The 27,573-nt window shown below is 42.6% G+C and overlaps 1 protein-coding gene across 2 annotated transcripts in view; it reads left to right on the forward strand.

Moving 5' to 3' along the window:
* PLEKHG1 (pleckstrin homology and RhoGEF domain containing G1) overlaps nt 1-27,573 on the forward strand; it is a 229,535-nt gene that overhangs the window by 77,248 nt on the left and 124,714 nt on the right. Inside the window, exon 1 of one of the 2 annotated variants that reach the window (XM_037819406.1) lies at nt 26,581-26,930. The exons of the other annotated variant lie outside the window; for it this stretch is intronic. Within the exon in view, the coding sequence (XP_037675334.1) occupies nt 26,828-26,930 (103 nt within the window). The 5' untranslated portion in view covers nt 26,581-26,827. Of the gene's footprint in view, nt 1-26,580; nt 26,931-27,573 lie in introns of those variants that run through there. 2 annotated transcript variants of the gene reach the window in all.

Raw genomic sequence — 27,573 nt, forward strand, 5'->3', positions numbered from 1 at the left:
TTGGGGAAAGATAAATAGATATAATTGGTGAAAGATGAAAAGACATAAAGATAAATAGTTGGAAACGAGATGGGAAGATAGTGTGAAACAAGGTTTCACCTGCCTGGGTGTGTGTTCCATCCCAAAGTCATGTTTAAATGCATTTGCACAAAGTATATTTCTAAACAAGATAGATATTTTTGCACTTTCACGACATTTTGCCTATAAAAAGTTATTTGTTGAAATATTTATTCAAAGTAAAAAGAGATCTCCTTGATCCACTGACTTGAGGTGGTTCACTGAGCTGTGGCGTGCGATCCTTTGGAAGGGCTCCTTCTTGGGGGAATGGAGTCCTCCTCCTGACGAGGCTGTAGATGGTTTGTAACCAGATCCCTGGTTGTAGACAGGTGTCCCCATGAAATACACAGTGCCATATTGTGTCTTGGTCTCCCTCGTCTGTCTGCGCCATGATGGCCAGTGTTTTATTCCTTGGCTGTCCAAGCAAACAGCATAAGCTACATGCAGGTGAGCTTCAGTGTAAGCCCTCGTTGCTTTCCAAAAGTTCATTTGAAAAACGTTTTGGAGTGTGTTTGTTCCTCGTTAGACCTAACGCTATGCATGGAGAGTCCTCAGACAAAACAGAATCTATTTAAACCGTATTGTATTTAAATACAGTTAGAACAATTTGGGGCCAGCTCCCATTTCCTATATTCTCTCTGGTTCTTCCCATACACCATTTAAATCCCAGAATTTTGTAGAAAAACCCCATTCTTTAGGATACTTCTCACAATTAGAGAATGGGGCTTAAGCATTTTTTATTAGGCGTGTATCCTGATATTGAGATTTAGAGATATGGGTATTAGCTACAACACTTTAACGCTCTCATAGAAATGAGTAACCTTGTATTAAAATAAATCAGGAGAACCTCATCAAGTGTATTGCAATTACATGGCACTTTACAGTTTGGTGTATTTACATTTTGCCTCTGGTTTAAGTTTGAAACTCCGAGGTCCAGGCTTTCTTACTGATTTAGGGGGCAAGCACTTGGGTGGAATGCTTTAAAATAAAGAGATCAGATCTAAGATCCTGAGGAGGATGAGGAGAGAAGACGAATGGAGACTTGTCTGACCCACCGCAGCCCACCTAGGGGGAGACAGAATGAAGAGTAAATAGTTTGTTGGAGCGAGATGTCGAAGAGAAGAGCATACAGGAGCATTGCCTTCCTCCTTCCTCCATTGATAGCTGATGTGATGGCTGGATCCTGCATTGGAGGAATATTCTGGGTTACAGAGCTTTCATAGGCAAGGCTAGGAACCATATGTTCCATTGGAACCTGGAACACATTTTCCTGTAGGAAAAAACAAGTGTCCTTTGGAACATGCTCCATTTTGAAATTGGTTCTGCCTGAACTTGAAGAGCTAAGTGAGCATGAGAAGGTGTTAGTGAAACACTGCCTTCTTTTTTCCTTGTGGAACTCAATCAACTGTTCTTCCACTTTGTACACCTAGAGACTAGTTTCAATTCTGTTTCTTAGACACAAATTTGAAAGTTACCCTTTTTTTTTTTAATGAATTTGAGCTTTCCTATCTGAAACCATTTATACATTTATGAAAGTGATTAGGATGCTCGTGGGGTCACTTTCGAGTTAAAAGAAACAGATGGGAGAGGATCGCTGACATGACCTGCTAACCCGCTATGAGACGTTGAGCACATTAATTTATTTTTCTTCCTCCATGAGCATTCTTCTGGCCATTTTGAAAGATAGCCAGGAAAACTTTATCTTCTGATTATTTCCAACTGCTTCTCAGAAGTTCAGTCAGATCAGCAATTAAACAAACCATGCATGCTTTGGGGGCACTAATTTTAAACATCAAGTGTTTGCATTTATGTATAGAATTAATTATCTTTCCCCCCACCAGGTTTTAGCTTTAAAGGCAAGTATTTAGTTTTGCTCATTCTTGCCTATTCAGCGTTAACTCAGATAACATTGCATTTAGTAGTTGCTCAGTGAATGGGTTAAGTGATATGGTCCCTTGATTCCGGAAAATGCAGTTCACAAGTGGAAAATTGGAAGCAAATGATGGACATTTGGCATCTTAGATCTGTACCAAATGAGAAACTCTAGACAAGACTTATATTTTAAACTATTTTTATTTCAGTGGATGTCTTACTTTCCTAGGGCTTTGCTAACAAAGTACCATTAACCAAGTGACTTAGAACAACAGAAATTTATTGTCTCGTGGTTCTGGAGACTACAAGTCCAAAATCAAGATGTTGGCAGGGCCGTGCTTCCTCAGAAACACAAAGGGGAGACTCCATCCTGGCCTCTTCTAGCTTCTGAGGTTTCTGGTAATCCTTCGCACTCCTTGGCCTGCAGATGCGTAATTCCAGTCACTCCTCTGTCTTCACATGGGCATCTTCTCTCATGTCTGTTTGTTCCTCTTCTTATAAGGATACCAGTTATATTGGATTATGGGCCCACCCTACCCCAGTTTGGCTTCATCTTAACCGATCTTAACTAATCACATCTTCAAAGACCCTATTTCCAAATAGGGTCACATTCATGGAACTGGGGATTGGATCTTAAACATGTCTTTTTGGGGGACACAATCACCAAAAGAGCAGATGAGTGAAGGAGCTAATGATGTGTAAGGCATGTCCTACCCTAACATTCCAAATGTGTCTACATTTATTACTTCTTTTATCTCCCTCTCCCCCACCCTGATTTTCATGCTTTCACTGGTGCTTTATCAGTTAGTACACTTTCAGCTGTAATAGAAACTCTTCCTCAAAACTTGCTAAAAGTAAAAAGAAATTACTTTACAAAACAGCTCTTAGGGGAGAGTGGACTTCTAGGTTCATCGACTCAGTTCCTCCCATGTTCCTGCTCTGCCATCTTGGGGTTGGCTTGCTTCTTGCTCAGCAGGTCCCCGAGTGGCCACAAGATGGCTGCCAAACACAGCAAAGTCACAGATTCCCTCGGTTGTGTGCACCAGGAGAAGGGGAGAAGCCTCTCCCCAGCCATGGCATTGAAGTCCCCTCTTTCAGTGTGACGGGGACACTTCCTTCATGCAGGCCGATAACAGCACTGAGAAACACCACGTGTGTTTGGCTTAGATTAATCAGGACCCATCGTAGAGCTGAAGAGGGGGTGAGTTGCAACTAAGCCATATGACTGTGTAGTGGGCATGAGGAGGTGGGTTCCTCCACAAAACAAGGTTTGTTGGGAAGAGAGAAATGGAGAACAGGAGATGGGCAAGCAACCAACAATGCCCACTGAAGTGGGTGGCGGCGGGGGGGGGGCTACAACTTAATTGTGGTATTCTTGTTATTTGCTAAATAAAACATAGTTCTGAGTATATGTGTCAGTCCTGGCTCTTACACCTACATACTATTGCAGATGTTCCATCCTTCTCCCAAGTTCCTCCAGTTCTTGCTTGGCATCTTGTCTTCATCTTCTGAGTTGCTGGAAGGCACCCATGATCCAGAACCACTCACACATGGAGACCATCCTGGGCCAGTTGGTACTTTGTTCTTTGGAGTCTCAATGTGCCAGAACCATCCTGTGTTCTGTGTGGAATTGAGGAAGATGCTTCCAATATCTCAGGGAGTATTAAAGTGAAAATTACTCTGTTAAAAATACTTTCTTGGATAAAGCAAATGTGGAATATCCATACTGTTAGACAGAACTCCCACCCCCAACACACACACAGCCCACTTCTAGCAAATATTCCAAGAAGCTCCCTGCACCCACAATGAACGTGACTGTTTGCATGGAGTCCACCCTTAGCTGACGTGACCATTTGAGCAAGAACAAAAATTCTCCATAACATAATAACCTCCCTGCTTAAACTCCAGACCTTGTGCAAACCAATCCCCTAACATCAACTCCTCACTTCTCTATCTTACTCACCAACAGTTATTCCTCCAACACCCCTCCCAAAAGCTATAAAATTATACTCCCGCCTTTGTTCGGGGCTGTCGCCATTTTTGGCTTCAGTCCACCTGTGCATAAATAAAACTTTTTCTGATTGAGCTTTGGCCTCTTCTCTTCCCAGTCGGAAAAAACCTAACACATATCATGGAACATGATTCAGCCGTAGAAAGAAATGAAGTTCTGATATGTGTAAGAACTTGGGTGAACCTTGAAGTCATCATGTTGAATGAAATAAGCCAGACACATAAAGAACAAATATTGTATGATCTCACTTACATGAAATATCTTGAATAAACAAATTCATAGGAATGGAAAGTAGAGTAGAGGTTATCAGGGACTGGGATGGGAAAAAGATAGTTACTGCTTAATGGGTACAGAGTTTCTGTTTGGGGCGATGATAACATTTTGATAATGGATGGTGATGGTAGAACAATATTGTACTAGCACAATATTATGAATATAATTAATCACCACTGAATTGTGAACTTGAAATAGTTAAAATGGGAAATTTTATTTTATATATTTATAACCACATTATATTTTTAAAAAATAAATTAAAAAAATTTAGGTATACATAGTTGTGTGTATATGTATATATCTGTGTATGTGTATAAGAATACTTTCTGCTCTCCACTCCTCTGTCTTCAGGACTCAGACACAAGCCATGGGGAGGACAGTGGCCATGACATTGCTGCTGAATTTGGCTTCCGGGCTCCTGGTGGGACAGCTGGGTGGAACTAGGTTGTAAACAGAGGACAGACTCTTTGTGGTATTTAGTGCCCAAGCAAGCAGACCAGTGTGGGCGATTTGGGAACCTATTTATTCTTTATAATGCTATGCTTATGGGAAAATGTGTTCCAGACTCTGGACTAGTTTGAAATACAATCTGTTTGCAGGTTGCTGTGACTTCAATCAGTTGCCATCCTTTATGCCAACACCCCTGCAGGATGGAAGTCCTCTTTTTCCTATGACTTGATGTCATTAGAAAAGAAAACTTGAGAAAAAAATTGCACTTTTCTTCCTGCCTGTGCCAAGACTCATGGTCTAATATGATCACTGATGTCAAGGCTGAGCGAGGCTTTCTTCCCAAAGCTGTACCATTTTTCTCAGCCCCTTTGAGGCACCAGCACAGGCCACTGGGAAAGGAAAAGCTGCTGGTGCTTTAGCTGTAAAATAGGGGGGACCCCACCCCCAGTGGGTTCTGGCATTTGTTCCTCTCTTCTTTAAGGGTTGGCAAGCCAGGGCACTTGGTTGAGGGAACGTGGGGAACTCCACTCTGTATCTCAGGTGTTAGGGAGAAAAGCATGGTTAGGGCCAAAGGAACTTGTATAAACTAGGCCTCTGTGGGCTCGTCTCCTGGTGGTGCTGCCTCACTTCCGCCACCGAGGAGGGATGGCTGTCCCAGAGGTGGGGTGAGGTCTCCTTCCCTTCTTTCCACATCGGGAATGCCCTTGTTTGAGCAAGAATTCCACTGGAAATAAACATTGCTGAAGAGATATATAGTTTCTTGTGGTCTTCCCTCCACCCTGGGGATCAAAGAGGTGAGTTAGGGAGATGGGCTTGCTGGACAAATGGTATTGAAAGGGCAGGTGTTCCACTTTCTACTATGCTATGGAGTGGGGCTTGTCTGAAGGAAACCGATCCATTTAGACTGTGGACCGGAGCTTAGGAACAAGGGTGGGCTTGGCTTTCCCCTCTTCCAGCTGAGCTCAAAATGAGATAAAATTGGTTACTGCTTTCAACGTCCTCTGTGGCCTGACTGTCCAGTTGTATCTCCTGGTTATTTCCCCTTCCCATGCCCCCTCTGCTGCAGCCCACCTTGGTCTACTGTCTTTTGACTCACATCTGTCTGTCTTCATGACCCGAGCATGAATTGTCCTTCTTCTCTTCTTGGGAGATAAGCAGAGCTCCTGGCATCACTGCCACTCCCTGTGCTCGTCCAGTTCTACCTAGCATCCATTTTAGGCATGGAAAAGACTATATAGGTGATGTAGTCTTAAGTATCTCCTGTTACTGATGAGAAAACAAGGCCCAGAGAGAGCTAGTGATGTCACCAAATTGGCTCAGCAAGTTAGCATCAGAGCCTGAGCTGGAATCAAGATGTCTTGTCTTCTAACCTAGTACAGTTCCCATCATGCTACCTGCATTTATAGGATGCTTTATATATTTTCCCCACAAAGGGGTCCTCTATAATTTTTTTTAATGATTAGAAATAGCAAAGTGGGTTATTAAAAATTTATTTGCTATGTTAGTCCATTTGGAGTCAGCTGTGGTGTTTTGGTTTGCTAAAGCTGATGAAATGCAATATACCAGAAATGAGTTGGCTTTTACAATGGTGATTTATTAACTTACAATTTTCAGTTCTTAGGCGATGAAAATGTCTAACCCAAGGCATCAACAGGGTGATACCTGGACTCTGAAAACAGGTTGCTGGCATCCAGGCCAACTCTGTCACATGGGAAGGCACATTACTGGTGTCTACTGGTCCTTTACTCCCAGGTTTCATTGCTTTCGGCTTCTGGTTCCTGTGGCTTTCTCTCTGAGCTTCTGTGGATCCTATTTTAGCTTCTCTGGGGGCTTTTCTCTATAAACTTCTCTTAATTTCATCTCTCAGTTTCTCTGGGGCTTCTCCAAGCTCTCTGGGGTTTTTCTGTGTGTTCTTTATCCTCTTTTAAAGGACTCCAGTAAGGGGGTTAAGACCCACCTTGAATGGGGTAGGCCATGTCTTAATTGAAATAACCTAATCAAAAGGTCCTACCCACAGTAGGTCTACACCCACAGGGAATGGATTAAAAGAACATGGCCTTTTCTGGGGTACATAACAGCTTCCAACCATCATAGGTGGTAACCATTTAAATCTCATTTTGTGAAAATGTGGCCTCTTTAAACATATATTATGACTGAGTCTTTAGCATCTTTGGTTACTTAACTAGTAAGATTTCAACTTTCTAGCATCCCCAAAATGTTTGAACACCAGTGTTCCAGTTTGCTAATGCTGCCGTTACGCAAAATACCAGAAATGGATTGGCTTTTACAATGGAGGTTTATTTGGTTACACAGTTACAATCTTAAGGCTATAAAATGTCCAAGGTAATTCATCAACAATCGGGTACCTTCACTGGAAGATGGCTAGTGGTATCCGGAAAACCTCTGTTAGCTGGGAAGGCATGTGGTTGGCGTCTGCTCCAGAGTTTTGGTTTCAAAAGGGCTTTCTCCCAGGACGGTTTCCAGAATGTCACTCTTAGCTGCTCTCAGTTTGTGTTTCAAAATGGTGTTCTCCAAAATGTCTCTGTGTCAACTTTTCAGGGCAAACTCTGGTCTAGTACCTCCAAAGCATCAGCAAAACTCTGCTTTCAACAGCCATCTTCAAAATGTCTCTGTAAGTTGCAGCATGCTCCTTCTGTTTGAGCTCTTATATACGGCTCTAGTAAACTAATCAAGGCCCAGGCTGAATGGGTGGGGCCACACCTCCATGGAAATTATCCAATCAGAGTTACCACCTACAGTTGGGTGGACACATCTCCACGGAAACAACCTAATCCAGAGGTTCCAACTTAATCCACACCAATACGTCTGCCCGCACAAGACTGCATCAAAGAACATGGCTTTTTCTGGGGGACATAATATATACAAACCAGTACAACCAGTCTTTTTAAATATTGTACTACTGTAGACATGATCTTTTTGAGAAAAGCGTTTTCTCCTTGTGGTTTTATGGAGACTTGGTCTTTGACTAATGGTTGATACTAAGAGGGCTGCTTATTTCTACTATCTGTTTGAGCAAGTCCCATGCTTCCAGCAAGCTTGTAAAAGATAGTATCATGTTGTCTTGATGTGACACTGAACTGGGGTGGGGGTGGGGAGTTGGAAGTAGAATCAACTCGTTTGTTACACAGAATCTAACATTATAAAGTATCTTTGAAAAGACTAATCTGAAGCACAGAATTCAGTGGCAACTCCCTCTGTGTATATTAATTTTTCCTTTTTCATAGAAATCTATTTGTTCCTATTAGCAACAGAGGTGTCTAAGCAATCTATTTTATTAATTCAAGTAGGAATACCTTCCTGAGTTGAATTTGCATTAAAATTATCTAGGAAAGATATAATATCATTTTCATCACACACCTCTGTGCTGCAGGGGGACTTTTAGAGAAGTTGAATTCAGAGATACAAACAAAATGGAGTGGCAGGAAGAATTGACCTTCCTTGAGAATTATAGATGATCTTAAATCCATCGACAGTAACAAGTAAAAACACTATCTTATTGTTGGAGAGAGTTTCTTGTTCCTTCAAAAGATTTCTCAAGTTGTTTATTTGAAAATAAGCAGAAGTGTTTGCAGATTGAGTTGTGTACTAGGATGGCTAAAATACTTGTATACAAATAGGTCTTTCTGGGGATTCTAAAAGGCCAGTTGCTGTGTTTTAAGCCACCTGCTCTAGGGTGATGCCTTTCTAAGAGTGAGAGAAGCTTCCGGTGCCCATGTGTTGCTGTGTCTTGGTGATTACATGAAACTGAATAAGAATCTCAGGTTATTTGTACTTGCCAAGGAAAAGCATAAAGCTTTGATTGACATAAAGACACCTGTAAGGTGAAGGAAAGACATAAAGGGCCTGTAACGTTTGCAAAAAAACAAAACAAAACAAAACAATTATCATGAGAGCTTAAACAACCAGAACACCATCTAAACGAAGTGCAAAGTGGTTTGGTTCTTTATGGAGCCCTCGAGAGTTTTTCAACTCCTTGTTGTCCGGTTCCAAGAAAGGAATTATGGTTTTCTTTGCGAGCCAACAGTTCCCCTTGTTAACTTCTGGATTCTGGGGTGATAGTTTGAGTTCTTCTACTATAAAATGTAATGGTCCATTTGAGAAGCTGTCCTCATATTAGCATAGTCTCTGTTACTGGGCAGTCTGAGGCAATTCTGGAGTGCTGAACTCTCCTTTGATCTGTTGGAACACAGCCGTTTCCATGGAGTCTGGCTGGCTGGGGCCCAAGTAAGAGTTCAGCATTCCAGTCAGCAGGATTCGGGGCTTCTAATCAGGCCCAACCTAAAACATTAGCACAAAGGACTTTAAAATCGAAATGCTTTCTATGTAACCACTGAAAATAAGTTGATTATTTGGGGGCAAGGGTAACGTAACAGCAGAAAAATGTACATTTCTTTTCATTTATTTAAATTTTGATTCGTTCCTGGAAAAAATATTTTAATCTTCTGGAATACAAAAGACATATTTTCTCTAGTCCCTCCACTTTGTGCAAAGTAATACAAAACAGAGTTTGTCTTCCTTGAGCTTAAATGTATATAAAATGATATCCAAATTATTGCGACCCAGATGTGTGTGTGTGTGTGTCTAAAGCTGGCAGTAACCTTTCTATTTTATAACAGTGATGAACTTAAGGCCATTATTAACCCTAAATTATTTATAAGCATTTTCACTTGAACGCTCTTCTGTGAGTAGGATGGCCTAAAACAAGATCTCCACAAACACGGATGCTCACCTTTGATCTCAGACATTTGCACAGCTGTACTGTGGATTCGGGAAAGACGAAAGTTGGCTCCTGCCTCAGAGCTAGCCCTCGAACAGAGAGGGAAGATGTCATCAAGGTATATGTGTGGATAGCGGGGTTGTGTTTCTATGATACAAAATGCAGTAGGAGCAGAAAGAAAGAGCAGCTGACTTCTGCCTGGGTGGATGGGGCCAAAGAGCCTTCTGAGATGGCTTCTGAGCAAATCTGACCTGGACTCCTGAAAGCACATCTGCTTGGGTTGGAAGACTTCAATCCAATTGGAGCGTTAACTTCTGAGCTGACCCATCAAGTCAAGAAACTCTTTGTCGTAAACTCTTTTTATGTCATAATCTCTTTTGAGATTAAGTTTTTATCTAAATTGCTTGCAACACCTTAATTAATATCAAAGTTACTTAAACTGTATCAATAATCTCAGGGATGGTCCTGTGAAGAGTGATTCTTAAAATTCAACCAGGTCTTACCAGAGGTTACCTTCATGTTGACATTGCTCTAACCCGTGTTTGACCTTGAAATCTATTTCTCATTTCCTTTTGAAACCATTCCTGGGATAACAAATTTATTTCTGTGGTTAAGAAAAACAGTGGCTTTATTAATTTTTACCCCTACTCCCTCAATGAAATTGAGTGTATTTTTTTTTCCCAGGGGCCCCATGGATTTCGATAGAAGAAAAATGTTGATTGTACAATATTTTCACATGTGCTTTGGTTTTCAAATAAAATAAACAATAAGGAATCCATTTTTAATATTCTGTATGTTGGGTTTTTCCCTAATTAAAAAATGACTCAGTAGGTTCTCTTTTTATAACCTCTCGCTGACCTTTATTTCATTAACTTTATGAGGAATGTGATCCAACTAATCATGGTTTTTAAGAAATGTGTAAAATAAGTGCCAGGCTATAATAAAGAATCAACCGAGGGGCAGGGCAGAGAGCTGGAAGAACAGTCCAGAATGGGAGCCAGGCAGGGCCCATCTGTAGCTGCAGAGCCCTCCCTGCACACCCCAAGAAGTAGTAGTTACAGACCCCTCTGCAAACAGGCCTTGGAGTTGTGCCAACATGCCAGCCCTAGAATAAGGACTACAAAAATTCTCTTGCATTTTTGTGTTCATTCAGCAAAACTCTAGGGTTCCCTGTTTATCCTAGGAACTTTCGGGAAACCTTGGATCACCTAAGTGTGCACAGTGAAGGGCCTATTTTTGTTTGACCCCAAATAGAAGTCATCCATTTGGCTCATGCAAAGGGCATAATCTTCACTCTTGCATGGACTCTTTCTCCGCCATCCTAGGGTATTCCTGAACCAAGCAGAGGGCAGAGCCAGTTCAGGTGACCAGGAACCTAGGCCTGGGAGAGGCAGGACTTCTCTGGGCTTTGTGCCCCTTTATGGAAGGTATGGACCTTTATGGAAGGCTCCACAGGCCGGCTGGTGCTGCGTGCCTGGGGGACAGCAGATAAAATAGAATGACACCTGCATGGAGCTTAGATTCTGGTGCAGTGGAAAGAGAATAGTAATTTAGAAAGCCACAGTGAGTGCGTAGTTACAAAGTGTGGTGAAGGCTAGGAAAGAAAAAAATGGGGTGTCCTGAGAGAGTGGATGTTAGCTAGCACGGGGAGATTAGGGAAGGCCCATCTGAAGTTGGGTGGAATGAGTGGAAGCCAGAGCACGTGGAGGCCAGTGTGGGTGGGCTAGTGGGGCCGACGGGTGGGGTTGGAGAGATGCATTGTGGATGGCCTTGCAGCCATATGAAAGCATTTGGCTTTAGTTCTAAATGCAGTTTATATTTAGAACATAAATTTACAGGGGAGTGATATAATACGGTTCAGTTTTCTTGAAGGTTCCCTCTAGCTTTTGGGTGGAGAATGAGTTGCAGAATGTAAGAGTGGAAAAGGCATAACCCGTTTGGAGACTTCTGCAGTAGGCCAGCCAAGATACTGCTGCCTGGTACTAAAGAAATTACAGATGTCATCAAGGAACCACTATTTGGGTTAATAGAAGAAACGATAATACCAGAAGTCTTAATATTCACCTTACCTAACTCACCTTTTGTAAGTTGTGTGAGAACTGCCTCTGCTTGGGTTGTCTCTACCATGGAGAAAATTAAAGCCCCATTGCATTTCCAGGGATGTCCATATGAATAAATTAATGCTACTAGGTGCTTTGGTGTCCTATGCAAATTCAAGCAATTGCTGCTTCCTCCTCTGCTGCTCTCTTTGTTCCTTTAAGTTCCTGGGGGACGTCTGACGTTTATACTGTTTGATCCAGAAGAACAGTGAAATTAAGGGTGGTTTTGCAGCTGTCTTAGAAGTTGACCCCTTTGAAAAGATCTAATTGGTTTCTCCTTGTAACAATAGAACTACATTAAATTGATGCTTTCACCAATAGTTGCATTTAGGTGACATAGGAGAATACAAAAAAAAATTGCTCTGACACATGTGCATGTAAGAAAATTAATAGAAACTATTTAATATATATAAATGTACACATTGAATTGTTATTTACATATATGCATTAAATTGTTTATAATATTTAAGAAGTGTTCAAGGAATATTTTCTATTCAGCTATCTGAGGTACCATGATTTTCCCTTTGATTGTTATAACAGAAAATCATACCAGAGAATTTAGAATTAGAAGGAATTTTTAAAGATGAGTAGACAGAACAACTTCAATTCTTTTCATAGAAGTAAATGATCCAAAAGTACTCCCTTATCATGGACTCAAAAAATCTACTCTCCCCTCTTCAGGAGAGAAATACAGGCACAGCCCAAAGTGTATGATGTTTTTAGTTGATAATTGAAGGAGTGGAAAGAGAAAAAAACATGATTATTCATTGTTTCTTTGTAGATGTTTAATTTCATTTCCGCAAAGGTTGCTTTACAATGAAACAAAGGTGAGACATCCTCATCTTTCAAGTTCAGGTGGAAAGAATGAGCACCATGTGTTGATAGATACAAAGAAAGATAAGATTTAAATAAAATTCCTGGCCCCTCCTTCTGAAACTTTCATTCTCTTTTAGCGTTTCTGCAGGTAGACTCACGTCATGAGCATCCACCTCGGAGCAGCATGCAATAAATAATTCAGCATTTTCTGCTCCATACCAACTCTCTGCTTATTTCCCCCCTCAAATTACATATTCTGGCATGATTTCCCACTTGTTAAAGCATTTAATTATTGTGTTTGGCAGTCATGGTTGGTTGCATTGTCTAAACAACTGCCTGCTTCAAACGTTTAAACTGATTTTTTCGTCTCCTGCCAGAAAGTGAGACTATTTGATGTGCAGTTTGAATGCTCTATTTGTGATTGTATCATTGAAGTTTGGAAATAGAATTTGAGGATTTGTCCGCAGTCCTATGCCTTAGAAAATTAACCTCTAGCATCCTCTTTAAAAGGATAAATCATCATAGAACCAGTTTCCAAAAAAAAAAAAAAAAAAATTAAGATGTGCTCCATTGTGTCAAAAGATCTTTTTATCTTGAAGCATGTGCCCCTCTTTCTAGCTCTGCTTTACTTTAAAGCATCTGGTGCCTTGCAGAGCTGTAGCTCATCCAGCCCCCATCCTGATCCTAGGATTTAGCTGAATATCCTGGCAGGCAAAGTAGATTTTCTTCTGCCTGTCAATACGCGATGCTCTTTCGGAGGTGTAAAGGTATTCAAGGACACTTTTTAGACTTAGGCTCTCATTTAGGGCAGTATTTACACCTGTAGTTGTGTAAAACTCAGATGAGCCAAAACCGTTAATGAACTTTTTTTTTTTTCCTTAATCAATTTATAGAAAAAAGTCTAGCTGTCTTTTCCCCACCCTACCCTCAGAGTACTTAGAGGCGAGGAATTTATTTAAGGGAAAAAGAATCATGTAGTTCTCCAACAAGCCGGGTTCTCCACCCGTTTTCTCTTCCCATGGTCTGGTTAACGCTCCTGGTTTGTAGAGTTGACCCCGAGGCAGACCGAGAGTCTGAGTCATCAGAGGAAGGGTAAATTGCGGTTTGGACATTGTACTGACTGACTGAGGTGGGAATTTGTATGACCTAGTTTAGGAAGAAAAAAAAAATTAACAAGGGTGGAAGTTACCAGAAAGTTCAATTAGGCACGGCTTCTCGTCTGCTTAGGAATTTGGATAATTGCTATTTTACGCTAATGTAACTGGATGAATGACTTCAGAGTCCAAGTTCCTGCCCGCTGCCATTCTCAGAATCAGCTTGCCAGAAGGGTGTTCTAGAAGCTCGCCTGAGAATTATATCTGTCCACCTAAATGAAGAGCAGACAATCGGCTGGCTCCAGGCTGTTGTTATAAAGTATCGTAGAACTACACTGGTGGCACCTGGCTTCACCGTTACTGCAAATTGTGTCATGCCAGGATTACACCTAGAAAATAGTGCATGCACGTATTTGAAAATGTAGTGGCAAACTCAAAACTTTTGCACAAATGATGTAGTGGGCTAGGTGGGAAATATTTAATAATGTTTTATATATTTAATATATTAATAACCTCAGGCACCAGGTTGGTTATCAGCAGCATGCTGGGTGGCTGGGTGGGTGTCCCATGCATCATTGATGATCTGCCCCAAACCACAGCCCCTGACCTTTTAGGTCTTGTCCCCTTCAACCCGCTCTCCCTCTGGTCCACAGCTGGGGAAATTCATGAGATTCAGGACCTGCCAGAAGGTCTCCAGCTCAGAGTAGCTGAAGGAGGACTTGTGCCCAGATCCGTGGGACTCCACCGTCCCCACCTTGAACCCCATGCAGTATATCCCCTGCATTTTTCACATACACTCACACGTTCTTGCCCTTTTTCTTGCTCTTTGTCTTATTTTTCGGGGGGGGAGGAAGAGGGGAGATCCTCCTCCAGCAACCTCATCTTTTATTTTTCCAGAATTCTGATACATTTGGGGGTCTTGAGTCTTTTATCCCTTCCTAAGATAGTTTTATTTGGGGCCTTTTGTCATTAATGGTAAAACTTATTTTTCTTAGTGAGAGAATAAGCACAAGGATTATTTAAATATAAGAGGATGAAATAAATAGCAAAAATGAAATGACAAATATTTCTTGCAGATATCATGATCAAATATTTATAAAGTGTATGAAATTGAGAGAAAACCCAGTAAAGTTAAAATCTTTATAAAGTTACTAACCACAAGATACAATGCAAAAGGGAAAGTGTCCAAGATTCAGACCACATGCTGTATAGTATATAACCACAAGGGATTCCAGATGAATTAAAGAAGCATAGATTAGGAGTAGCAGTTTCAGCTATAGAGGAGAAAATATTGTTGAAGCCAAAGAAAATTGTAAAGGAAAAGATGCACACATATATTTATATAAAATTTAAAACCTTTTAAAACTAAACCAGTGCTAACATGACCACAGACATAGGGGACTGGTGGTTTGATGGGTTGAGCCCTCTACCACAGATTTTACCCTTGGGAAGACGGTTGCTGCAAAGGAGAGGCTAGGCCTCCCTATGGTTGTGCCTAGGAGCCTCCTCCCGAGTGCCTCTTTGTTGCTCAGATGTGGCCCTGTCTCTCTAGCTAAGCCAACTTGAAAGGTGGGATCACTGCCCTCCCCCCTACGTGGGATCGGACACCCAGGGGGGTGAATCTCCCTGGCAGCGTGGAGTGTGACTCCCGGGGAGGAATGTAGACCTGGCATCGTGGGACGGAGAACATCTTCTTGACCACAAGGGGGATGTGGAAGGAAATGAAATAAGCATCAGTGGCAGAGAGAATCCAAAGGGAGCCGAGAGGTCACTCTGGTGGGCACTCTTACGCACACTTTAGACAACCCTTTTTAGGTTCTAAAGAATTGGGGTAGCTGGTGGTGGATACCTGAAACTATCAAACTACAACCCAGAACCCATGAATCTCGAAGACAGTTGTATAAAAATGTAGCTTATGAGGGGTGACAAGGGGATTGGGAAAGCCATAAGGACCACACTCCACTTTGTCTAGTTTATGGATGGATGAGTAGAAAAATAGGGGAAGGAAACAAACAGACAAAGGTACCCAGTGTTCTTTTTTACTTCAATTGCTCTTTTTCACTCTAATTATTATTCTTGTTATTCTTGTGTGTGTGCTAATGAAGGTGTCAGGGATTGATTTGGGTGATGAATGTACAACTATGTAATGGTACTGTGAACAATCGAAAGTACGATTTGTTTTGTATGACTGCGTGGTATATGAATATATGTCAATAAAATGAAGATTAAAAAAAAAAAAAAAAAAGACATAATGCTGAGCAAAATAAGCCAGGCACAAAAAGAGAGATATTGTATGTTACCACTAATTTGAATTCTGTGAAAAATGTACAATGTTTTATACTGTAGAATGTAGGGGACCTAGAGATACCAATTAGTGGAGGGGGAATGATAATCTAATAAGAACAGATAAACTATGGAGGGTAATCTCAATGTTATGGGAATGCTCAGGAATGATTATGGTTTGTAAACTTTCTTGGATATAGTAAGATCATGTTGGAAGCAATAGAGTTATTTTAGGTTTTTTATTTCTCTTATTCCTTTGTTTTCTTAGGGGTTGTTAATTTTCTTGGGGTATGGTAGGAACATGTTGGAAGCAATGTAGTTATTTTAGATTATTTGTTTTTCTTACTCCTCTGTTTGGACATGGTTTATTAATTTTCTTGGGGTATGGTAGGAACATATTGGAAGCAAAGTAGTTATTTTAGGTTATTTGTTTTCCTTAATCCATTGCTTTGTTTGAAATGTTGTGGGGTTTTTTTTTTGGTTGTTGTTTGCCTGTTTGTTTTTAATTTTTTGATAAACAAAGTTAAAAAATTGAAAAAAAATCAGTAGAAAAATGGGAGTAAAAACTAAATGACAAATAGGGTGGGATGGGGGGATGGTTTGGGTATTCTCTTTTCACTTTTATTTTTTATTCTTATTCTGATTCTTTCTAATGTAAGGAAAATGTTCAGAAATAGATTGTGGTGATGAACGCATAACTATATGATCATACTGTGAACAGTTGATTGTATACCATGGATGACTGTATGGTTTGTGAATATATTTCAATAAAACTGAATTAAAAAAAAAAAAAAAAACTAAACCAGAATAAAAGCAACAAAATGGGAAAATATACACATAAAACTTAGAGTCCTGATAGCATATATACATAGACACACATAGGAATTTATATAAATGTGAGCACAATAGCAGATTCTAATTGGATAAGTGGTCCAAGGATACAAACAGCTATTTCACACAAAAGAAAACAAATAGGAAACCAAATCTGAAAGTACACTCAACATCAGTAAACTTAAAAATGAAAACAACACTTTACGCTGACTTAATGAACAAAGCTCAAAGGCCAACAGTGGACAGGTGGTGGGGAAAATGCACACCCATGCATTATTGCTGAAAGTGTAAATTGATTGAGTCTTTTTGGAGAAAAGCTGGCAGTATCTACCAAGAATCATTTAAGTCTGACCCTTTGAGCCTGCAGCGTTTTTCCTGGAAATTCATCTCGAGGGTGTCAGGAGACCAACCTTATTGAGTCTGAAGGGGTGCATTTCTAAAGGCAAGAAAACATGACATGTTCAAAAATGATTTCATAGGATTGATTATAAAGGAAAGAAATACTTGGCAGTGGCCTAAATGTCCCAAGATGGAGAATCATTGTTATCTACCCACCACCCCATAACCAAACACCTCTGCTCTTCTACAACCACCTCCCCCATCAGCGAGTGGTAATGCCAGCCCAAAGCGGGGTGGGTTCCTGGCCTCGACCCCTTCTTGCTCCCTTGTCCCCATCATCTGTTCCCTAGCAGATCTCCTATTTGCATTCTTACTCCCCTCAATCTGTTTTTCAACTTCATTGAGAGTCTTCTTTCCAAAGCACATGGTACATATCAATTTTAAACCTTTCAAAGCCTTCTCCTGGCCCCAGGACAAAGCCAAACTCTTTGCTAGGATATATAAGGCCCTTCCAGGCCTGGTTCCTGCTTGACTCTATATGTAATCTTGTTTCCTGTTTCTCCTCTTTCTCACACCTCCTATGCACACATGTACATACTCACACACATTGTCACACAGTCACATGCACATTCACTCACAGGCACACATGTACACACATTCATGCATGCCCTCAAACACCTTCACGCACACCCTCACACGTGCATACACCCACACACCCTTACCCATAGGCCCACACACTCTCATTCATAGGCACACCCTCACACACTTACACGCACACACCACGGTTTCTACCTTACTGCATCGCCTGCAGCCCTGTAGGCGTCACAGCCTTTGTGCCTGGCGCCCCCTCTGCCTGAAATGACCGTTCTTGCTCCTCACCCCATCGGGCAGCATCCAACTGATGTCTGGACTCAGTTCATTCATCATCTCCTTCAGGGAGAGTTCCCTGGTGCAGCACCCCTTCCTGACACATGCAGACACGGGAGTGGGCCGGGCATCCAGCTACATTCCCCACAGCGCCTGGCCACACGCCCCTCATGTACAATGCTGTGTGTATTGGGAAAGAAATTCTAATTCTGAAATCTGATGTCTGAACAGTCTGCTTTCTGTTTAACTGCAGGCAAAATGTGTTCGCCTGCTTACAGTCAGCTATGATGAATTGTAGTACTATCTTTTGTACTATTTTATTAACAGTAGCAGCTACCACATTTAAAATTGTCTTTAGAACGGCATTTCTATGATCACTTTCTTGCTGGCTGCAGAAGCTACAGCAGGTTTCTGGGGCTCCCAGATTTGAGAGTCTTCAACAAAAGCAACAGAAGAAGAAAGAGGGGATGAGGTGGCTTCAGTGGCATCAGTGAGAAGTGTAGAGCCTTGGAGGTGGAAAGAGGGACTTACCTGCCTAAGGGTATCCTATACCAGGGATTGCCCAAATGCCACCAGCTAGAAAACCCAGTTATTCAACTGTTCATTAATTTAAAAGTTTAATATCAAATGTTTTCAGCAAGAGTAAAGAGGGAAGCTTTATAAGGTCTTTCCAATCCTTATCTTTCACATAAATTAGTTTTCGTGACCCATTAAGAGCTGACATGAGTATTGTTTGGTGTCTGAAGGCAAAGCAGGGCACAAAGAGTGAATATGTTCCTCCACTTTTTGTAATCAAGTATTTTAAAGCTCCTTCCAATAAACACCTAAATTCAGCATCGCCTGAACCAGCTTTCATAATTCTATAAAGTGAGCATGGAGAAATTTAACTGCTTACACCATCAATAACTCTCCATGAATAAACAGGAATTATTTCCTAACGATCCATGTTAACTTCAGATACCCTAGTAAATAGCAGTTTTTATATTAGGTTCAGCCTGAATTACCCCATCTCAACCCAATCTAATTGATGTAAATGGTAGGAATTAAAGTTGTGCAGGCAAAGGGATAAAGCCTAATCCAGATCAATCAGCGCCTTGTAATTAACCCACATACTCTTTTGAAAGAGAGAGAGAGAAATGTTGGCATGTTCTCTGGTTTAAGGTTCTGCACCAATCTAATGCAGAATTCTAAAATAGAGTTCAAATTTCAGGGTGGCATTACAAGTAACAAAGGCTTTGCTAAAGCAGATCATTGTTTTCAACTGCCAAATGTGGAGATGTTGGGAATCTGTTCTAACCACCCATGAGCAAATGAAGAGTGTGTGAACTGGAGACAAAAACATTTCTAGGTCCCTTTTAAAATATAGTTAGACAATCTGGGTTTTACTGTCTTAGGTACTAATTGATATTGCAGTTTTTGAAGCCTGAAGTCTCAACAGAAATTAATTATAAGCTAGAAACCCATCTAAACGCATCACCTATCATCTCCAAGAATATAAATAATAAATCCCTGAAAAAATAAAGGAAGAAATATCAATGAATAATTTTTGTATGAAATCAATATGAAAAATAAGCTCTTATTAAAATTATGTATGTAAGTGAAAGTGCCATACTGATGTGATGAAGCCTTGTCTTTCTTTGATACAGAGGAGAAAATAAATTTTGGGAAATAATTTTTGCAGTATTTTAAGGGTTTGGCGCAAGAAGGTTCCTTCACCTTAACTTAACTTCTGAGTTGCTGTGTGTTTAATGAAGTGCAAGTTTAACATTTTAAAATATCTTTTAACTTAGGTTTTAATCTCCTGATGAATATGAAGCTGCAAAGAGCTATGTAGTTATTTGTTAAAGTTCTTGAGCTTTATGGCTGTGTTCAGCAACCTAGCACTTCCAGGGACAGAGAAGATATGAATATTAAATCTAAATAGGAGATAAATAGAGGCAGCCCCACTTCCACCACAGAGCTCTCTTTGAAGGTTCCAGAAAATAAAGTGGGTGTTGTGAAGCAGATCACGTTTTCCCATGGGAATGATTTTATTCTTACGGGCTGCTTTCTTTACCAGAATTAGTGCCTAATTATAGCCAATATTATGTTGTTTTAAAATTATAACAGCTATGATAGAAATATCGTACAAATGAAATGTTCCAGAGTCCCCAGTTTACTTTACTAAAATTGTTAACTCATTCATCTAATAGTGCCAGGCACTATTCTGGACTCTGGGAATTTGATGGCCTCCACCCATGTCAATATCATAAACTAGACTAGTAGGGGAGATGACTATAAACCAAATATTCATTGCAAATTATAAGTGCAAGAAAGGAGAAAGTACTGGCATCGTCCTGAGGAGGTAACGAATGAACCAATGTGGAGAGATCAGTAGTAGCTGCGGTAGGTGGTTGTTCATGACAGAAGAACAACATGCAGTGCTGTGGCGGGAGAGACCCTGGAGGAACTTGAAGAGGGATCATGAGCCTGGGGCCTTGGGGTGGGACAGAAGAGAGGGCCAGTGAGGTTGGCCAGGAAGCAAGGATTGGGGCCTTTGAAAGATTTTGATCCCTATCCTAGATGAAATGAAAGGCCTTGGAAGAGTTTTCAATTGATGGGGTATGGATGGGCGACATCAGCTTTGCACTAAAAAGACCAACGCTACCCAGTGGATCCCAGAAGAACGTGTAGGAGAATATTGCGCTAGTGCCAGTAAAGATGATCAGGGTGGAGATGGAGAAAACGGAGTGACATTTGGGAGAGGGAGAGTTAAAAAGTAAAATTGACTGGGGGTGTTATGATTTGACCATCTGGAGGGAGCGAGGAAAGGTGGAGGTGATGGCTCCAGCATTTCTGGCTGGCAGAACCACAAGGGGTGGTACGGTGTTTCTTGGGAAGAGGATCAGGTTTGGGAGGAAGATGGAGTTTCATTTTGAGTGTACTGCATTTGAGCTTCCTGTGAACTGTCAAAACTGATATATCAAATAAGCAGCAGATATACTGGCCTGGAGCTCAGATGTTTAGCCTGAAGGTATAGATGAGACGGAAAAGGGGTGCCCATGTTGGTAGGAGGAAAGCTGGGATAACAAGGGCTCATGATCCCCAAGGGAGGACGGGGCTTCAAGAAGAAGGGCATGACCACAAGGTCTGCATGAAACGGAGACTGAGAAGCACCTGCTGCAATGGGCAGCGTTATGATACAGAGACCTTTTTGGTGGCGGGGAGAGGGGCTGGAGGGGTGGAGAAGGAAGGTGGGGAGAAAATCAGATTGGAGTGAGTTGGGGAAAGAAACAAAGATGGTGAGTGCATATAATCCATTTGTGATTTTTATCTTTGAAGGGAAGGAAAGTGCTATAGCCAAGAGAGGACACAGGAAGAGTCAAGGGAAAATCTTCTTAAGGTTCTATGCACATTTACCCACTGTGATGGCGGATAGAGAGGAGATGTACTTGGCAGCTAACAAACATCTTCAGAGAGCAAGACCTGCTTGCCTAGAGCAGAGATCAGAATCCAAGTTCTACATGAACTTTTCCACATAAATTCATCAGGGTTGATTTTGTATTAATGGAAACCACAAACATGTTGGTACTTTCCCTGCTTCTCTTCCATCTGTCCCTCCTACAATGGGGAAGACCATTTATATGGCACATGGGAGTTGGGATAGAGCTTGGTTGATGTTTGCACAATATCCAGTTTGGAATACTTCAGCCTAGCTTGTGTTTATCACTTCAAGAAAAGAAATGACAACAGAGTCATTTTTTTTTTCATTTTTCTTTTTAGGAAATGTAAAATTTCCTCAATGTTCTTCAGATGGAGAGCTTTGTATATGCAGATGACTCTATACCCTCCAAATTTAGAAAACAAGTTTATGTCCCAGCCCCTGGAGCAGTTAGCTGAGGCCCAATTATCTTCCCCAAATGCTGTACTTTGTTTGATCCAGAGGCCACTGCCCAATCCAGAGGAAACCTCAGTGGTATCTGAGGGAGAGAATGAAACAACCTGTAGCCAAGATAAGGCCCCATGGTACAGTGTGACTTTTGAACCTGTGGATGAGTCACTGGAATCCAAGTTTTGCCCTTCCTCAGTTTCCTCGTGGCCTTGGACGCAGAATGGAAATTGGAACCCAATCAAGGACTGCCTGGTGAGGACTGGCAACAATATTTTACACCTGTAGCCTCACTCTGCAGTGTATAGAGGAAACACACTACCTTGCAGGTGAAAGCCAGCTGTGTTGTTCCACCCCTAATGTCTAAAAATCCTGTGACCACAAAGACTCTCCTCCTACAGTTGGCACTTTGCCTCTGTCCACCTGTTAGGGAATCCTGCACCTGGGTAAGTCAAGGGCACCCAGTGGGAGCCTGTCTGCTTGCATAGGGCCTGAGCCCTGAGGGTGAGGCCTGATGCACCTGAGGGCAAAGGCATCGTAAGCAGAGGCAGCTGCCAGAGTGAACACTGCACACTTACAGGGCTCAAAGCCAGCATCAGGCCTCAGTGAAAGCCGCCAACCTGCCTGACTGCAAAACTAATGGTGGCTCGGAACATCAGGCTTGGATCGCCAAAGTAAAAGCAAATGGCGTGCACTTAGCCCCACATCTGCCAGAAGCATCATCTTCAGGCTTGTTTTGCTTCCCATAAGCCAGTCTGCCAGATATTGGGGCTTGTGGGAAGGATGGTAAAGACCTACCCAGGTTCTGAATCAGTGTAGGCATTAAAGCAAAGGAGTAAGGCTGACATTAGGGATTGCATCTTATATCTGTGGGCAGGTGTGCTTCTGTCTTAGTTTGTCACAGACTAGTTGGCTTAAACAACAGGAACTTATTGTCTTATAGTTTCGGAGGCTAGAAGTCCAAAATCCAGGTATCAGCAGAGCCATGCTTCCTCAAAAGTCTGTAGCATGCTGGTGCCAGCTTGCTGGTAGTCCATAATTCCATCTTTGTCTTTTGTCATGTGGCCATCCTTCCCTGTCTGTCTTCTCCTGTCTGTGTCCAAATTCCCTCTGCTTATAAGGTCTCCCATCATACTGCATCAAGGCCCACCCTGATTCAATTAGGCCTCACCTTAACTAATAACATCATCAGAGATACTATTTACAGATGTGTTCACATCCACAGGACTGGAGCAAAGGACTTGTACATGGCTTGGGGTGGTGGCCACAGTTCAATCCATAACAGCTTCCAAATACTGAACCCAGAGGTGGAAGCCTTCCTATCCAGTGGGCTGAGCTGGGCAAGCCGTCCTGCTGCAGGGCAATACTCATGTCCCACATCAAACGTAGGGTGTTGATAAGTTAAGCCGAATGTTTGCTAACCAGGGGCAGCACACAGCCAAAAGAACGGACAAGCGTGGCCAGGTGGTGCGTGCCTGGTTCCCTCCTAATTTCCTGGTGCCCGCCCCTGGAGGAGTGTTTGAGAGGGATTGGAGAGAGGCCAGGAGCTCACGGAACACCACCCAGCTAGAAGAAGGCATTAGTTCCACCCTCCACCCCAACAACTCCTTCCTGAATAGCATTAGGAGGTCAAATATTTGCTACAGAGCTGGAAGCCATACTTAATTCTGAGGGTTTACTGTGCATGTTAATGGTTGACAACCATGTCATCACAGCGTGACAAGCATTCATCCCACAAGCGTTTGCTAGGTGCCCTCTGTGCAACCACGAGTATCTTAGGTTCTTTGTAGAAAGAAGCAAATGGCCCCATTCGGCCTCTTGCTCTATTAGGGCTGGACTGGGACAGTGTTTAAGAAATTTGGGGAATAGTTGGTAATTCAGAGCGGCTGTAGGAAACATCAGCAAATGTGTACAAACTAAACGTATTAGGAACTACACTGGCCTCTAAGAAGACGTTGGAATGATTCTGGTTCTCCAGACATCCTGCCTAATAAATGGTGTATTTCCTTCCTCAGTCATGGGAGGAGGGGAGAGGGCGTCTTACAGTAAGGCAGAGTTGGGGGGAAATGACCTCGTGAGCTCTCTGTGGAGCCGTTTCCCGCGGCCTCTTGGTGCAAGGACACGGTTCACTTACAGTGGGTGTCTTGAAGAAAGTGGATTTACATGAGCTGGGAAGGGTGGGGTTGACCTGCGCTGGCAGGACGTGACCATTTTTCCCCTTCCTTGCCGTGTTTCCCATAGCACCCGTGGCCCCTGCTTAGCTTCCTGTGGGAGAAATCCTTGGATACTGAGTGTCCACCTACCACAAGTCCTAAAACCCAAGCAAGGGTGGTGCCATTCGTTGTGGGATGGGAGGGGCAGGAAATGAGCAGCCTTGACAAATCATGTGCTGGACCCAAATGTCACCAGCGAGTGAACAAGGGTGAGACTGAGGTAGCCTTGGATGGAGAAGGGACACGGAGGCAAGGTTCTGAGAGGTTGGCGGCTGCCCAGGCGTTGGTGGGGGTGGCTGCAGGTGAGGAGGCTATGTGGAGGACAAGAGCATCAGGATGTGTGACGGACACGTAGGGAAGGGGTAGATGTGGCGAGGCCCCTGGCCTCAGTGTTGAGTCTCTTCATTCAACGGACTGTGTGCTGGGAACGCTCCCTGTCCTGGATTCAAAGACACTCAGGATTGTGGTCCCCAATTTCAAGAAGCTCACAGTCTATCTAGTAGGTTGGTTTGCTGGGATGAATTCCATAATAGGTAAGTTTTCTTGTGCTAGGATGAATTTCAGGCTAGCAATGTAAGAAAATGTGGGGAGCTGTATAGAGGGCAGGCTCTTAGATCCAGTAGGGCTGTCATTTTGGGGTGAGCCCTGGGAACCTGCATTTTGTAAGGAACTTCTGCTGCCCAGGGAGGTTTGCAAATAACTGGTTGAGTGAGACAAACCTAAGCAGATAATTAGAAGAGAATGTGAGCAGGGTAAGATGGGCTGGGATTGTGTGCGTGGGAACTGCGGAAACACAAAGGACGAAGGACCTGCCTGAAAAATTCAGGTGTGCAGTTTGGGGGATTTTATTTTAAGTACCAGCCAGCTCCCTTTCTGCGCTTTCTCATAGCCCTGCGTATCACTTCTGGTGGCTGCTGGTTGCTGGGCAGGGTTCTTAAGGCCTGAATTGGGGCAATTGTTCAGGGGCGATGACTTCCTCGTGCCTGACCTTGAGCCTCCAGATTAGCCTGCTGGGAGGGATATCTGCTGTTTATGGGGATTTGGGATCTCCAGTGGCAGTCATGATCAAGGTCTTGAGGATAGCTCCATTTGGAGGGTGTCAGTACATCTTTATATTTGTAATAGCAAATCCTTTGCTTTTAGCATCACTGCCTTCTCTGTCAACCCACCCTGGGATGGGGCAAAGGCGGCTTCTGCTTCTGCTTGTCTTGACAGAGCCTCTCCTAGAATCCTCACCACGACTCATCCTAAGCCCATTCTGTCTCCTAAACCCAGTTCACAAAGATCCTAAGAGTGATCATTCAAGGTAAATGCACCCACCGTCTTCCTGCCACGTGGTCCAGTCCCCCTGACGAGCCACGCTGAACCATCCCTCAAGATCACACCTTGATCCGTCTCTTCTGGACCCTGGCTGCGTGGCTGGCTCCCTGGGCCCCTTCCCACGGTGCCACCCCCTCCCACAGTGAGTGTCCCCAGTAGAAGGCAGGTCCAGCCAGCCTTTGTGGAAGAAGGAAACCCCACTCCAGTGAGGAAGGCGAGGCACAGCGTGAGGAGGGAAGGACTGTGCCACCGAGCAAATGCGGGCTGCCCCCATGGCGGCCCGCTCGGCCCCTTGGCACACTCCAAACCCCTCCCCGAGCCGGGCCACCAGGACAGGAGAGCCAAGTGCTTCCCACCCTCATGCCGTTTGAAATTCCAATGCTCTGTTTCTTTTTTCCCTCCATCCACAATGATACCAAAGTTTTTCTACATTTTTTTGAAGTGTCAAGATAATGAACAAATTAGAAGGGGGAAATGTCAACCAAATGAATGTGCAAAATGGGTATTTATAACACTGTTCCTTTCCATCAGGCTTTTAAAAATATTATAATCAATTTGGGGGAATTTGAGGAATAAAGGAGAAAAGATTAATGCCTGCCTCCTGCAAAATAACAACCTTCATCTTATGAAAAAAAGTGCATCTGGAGAAAGAAAAATCATGAAATCAGGAATGTATCATCCTATCTGCATAATCCATAAAAGTCAACAGTGATGGTAAACAATGTCAAAACCTCGTAGACTACCTACTATTAATTCAGTCTTTGTCTTTATCTCCCAGGCTGAATGAATATAACATGTAGAGGTACCCAAGGGATTCCAGAACTTTCTGAACTACTTGCCCCTCCCACAGCTTTAATGCAGCCACTATTCTCTAACCCATGCACACCTGGCATTGGACCAGTAGGGGGCACGTGTGAGCAGGGAGGCCCGGGTACCGCCTACTCAGTGTGAGGAAACTCCAGCCAAGTCAACAGCAGAGGGAAAGAATTAGGCCATTGCAATCAGTTCATTAAAAAAAAAAAAAAAATCCTTTGCACATTTACATGATTGTGACTATTTAGTAAACAAAATTGCTTAATCAACCTTCCTCATCCACAATAAACTGATAACACATTCTGTGAAATGAACCCCCAAATCATCAGAAATACTTTTTATATGTCGCCCACAAATTCTCTTTCTGTAGGCTGAAACATCCTCTTTGGAAGAAAACAGTCACCAGAAATTTGTTTCAATTTAGGAGAGAGTATGAGGCTGGGAAAAGAGAAATAGGTACACACCCCACCCTCACCCCCACATACACAGTCATTTTTGAACGTTGAAGAATTAGACTTCCTTATGTAAAAAAACAAAGACTCAAAAAAATATATCCCTGATAAGGAGATTGGCACTTTTGTAATTCTGTAATTCTGACTGTCCTCTTTGGTTGGTTGACTCTATCAATAGCCCACTTTTTTATTTTGGCTGTTTTCTGGTTTTCCTTGTCCCCTCTCCCAAACTTGACCTGAGCTCTCAAGGGAGGTCCAAACAGGGAGCGTGAGAATGTGGGTGGAGGACGCCGGGGAGGGACTGCCTGAACCTGCCTGCCGGGGTGTAACACCTCGTCCAGGAGCTGGGAGCCTCCTGGCTGGTGGCCTGACAGGGTGTCCCCCCACCCCCCACCCCCAGCAGGGCCTGGGGGAGCAGGCTGTCAGCAGGCATGGTGGGGGCTCTGGCCAGGGGCTGGAGGAGCCGCAGCTCCCCTCGAAGAGCCGAGTCAAAACTGCTCAGTCCACGGAGCCCAGATGGAACTCGGACACAGGGTATGTTTGTGACATTTTGATATACCTGTAGGATCTTTTTCAAGGGGTTCAGGAAGATGACGTTGAGTGTATGAGCTCCTTCCCCCCTCCCAGTTCAAACAGAATTGACAGATCTAAAGTCTGTTTTTCTTCTCGGGTTATTATAAATTACCGCCAACTCGCTTGTGGGAGGTTTGTTTTCCTTTCCTTAAATGCCACACAGTAAAAGATAGTTATAGCCACATTCTTTTCCATCCAAAGGTTTTGTGTTAAGGTATAATTCTTGTTCTGTGGCATCTGAGTTTGTAGAGTAAAATAGAAAAGGTTTACTTGCTTATGGCAAATTTTGGTCTGAATCATATCATTTCATTCCCTTTGGTATGGGAAATGGTAAAAATAGCTTCTGGGTTTCCCCATTAATTACTTTTAATTTCTGTCTTGTCACTGTTGGTTTGAGGCAGCAGTAGAACTAGTGACAAAAATGTTATCTCCCCTATTATCTTAATTTCAAAGGTTATTGTGGCCTTTTCTGGAATAAGTTTTCATTGGAATGAAATTTTTTTTTTAAATACCTGGACGTCATTCTTTATTCTTCCTAGACCTTGGACTTCTTAATGATACTTATTTAGAAGGAAACTCTTTGGTCTTGCTTATGATTAACCAA

This window comes from Choloepus didactylus, chromosome 2, assembly GCF_015220235.1.
Source record: "Choloepus didactylus isolate mChoDid1 chromosome 2, mChoDid1.pri, whole genome shotgun sequence".
NCBI classification, from domain to species: domain Eukaryota; kingdom Metazoa; phylum Chordata; class Mammalia; order Pilosa; family Megalonychidae; genus Choloepus; species Choloepus didactylus.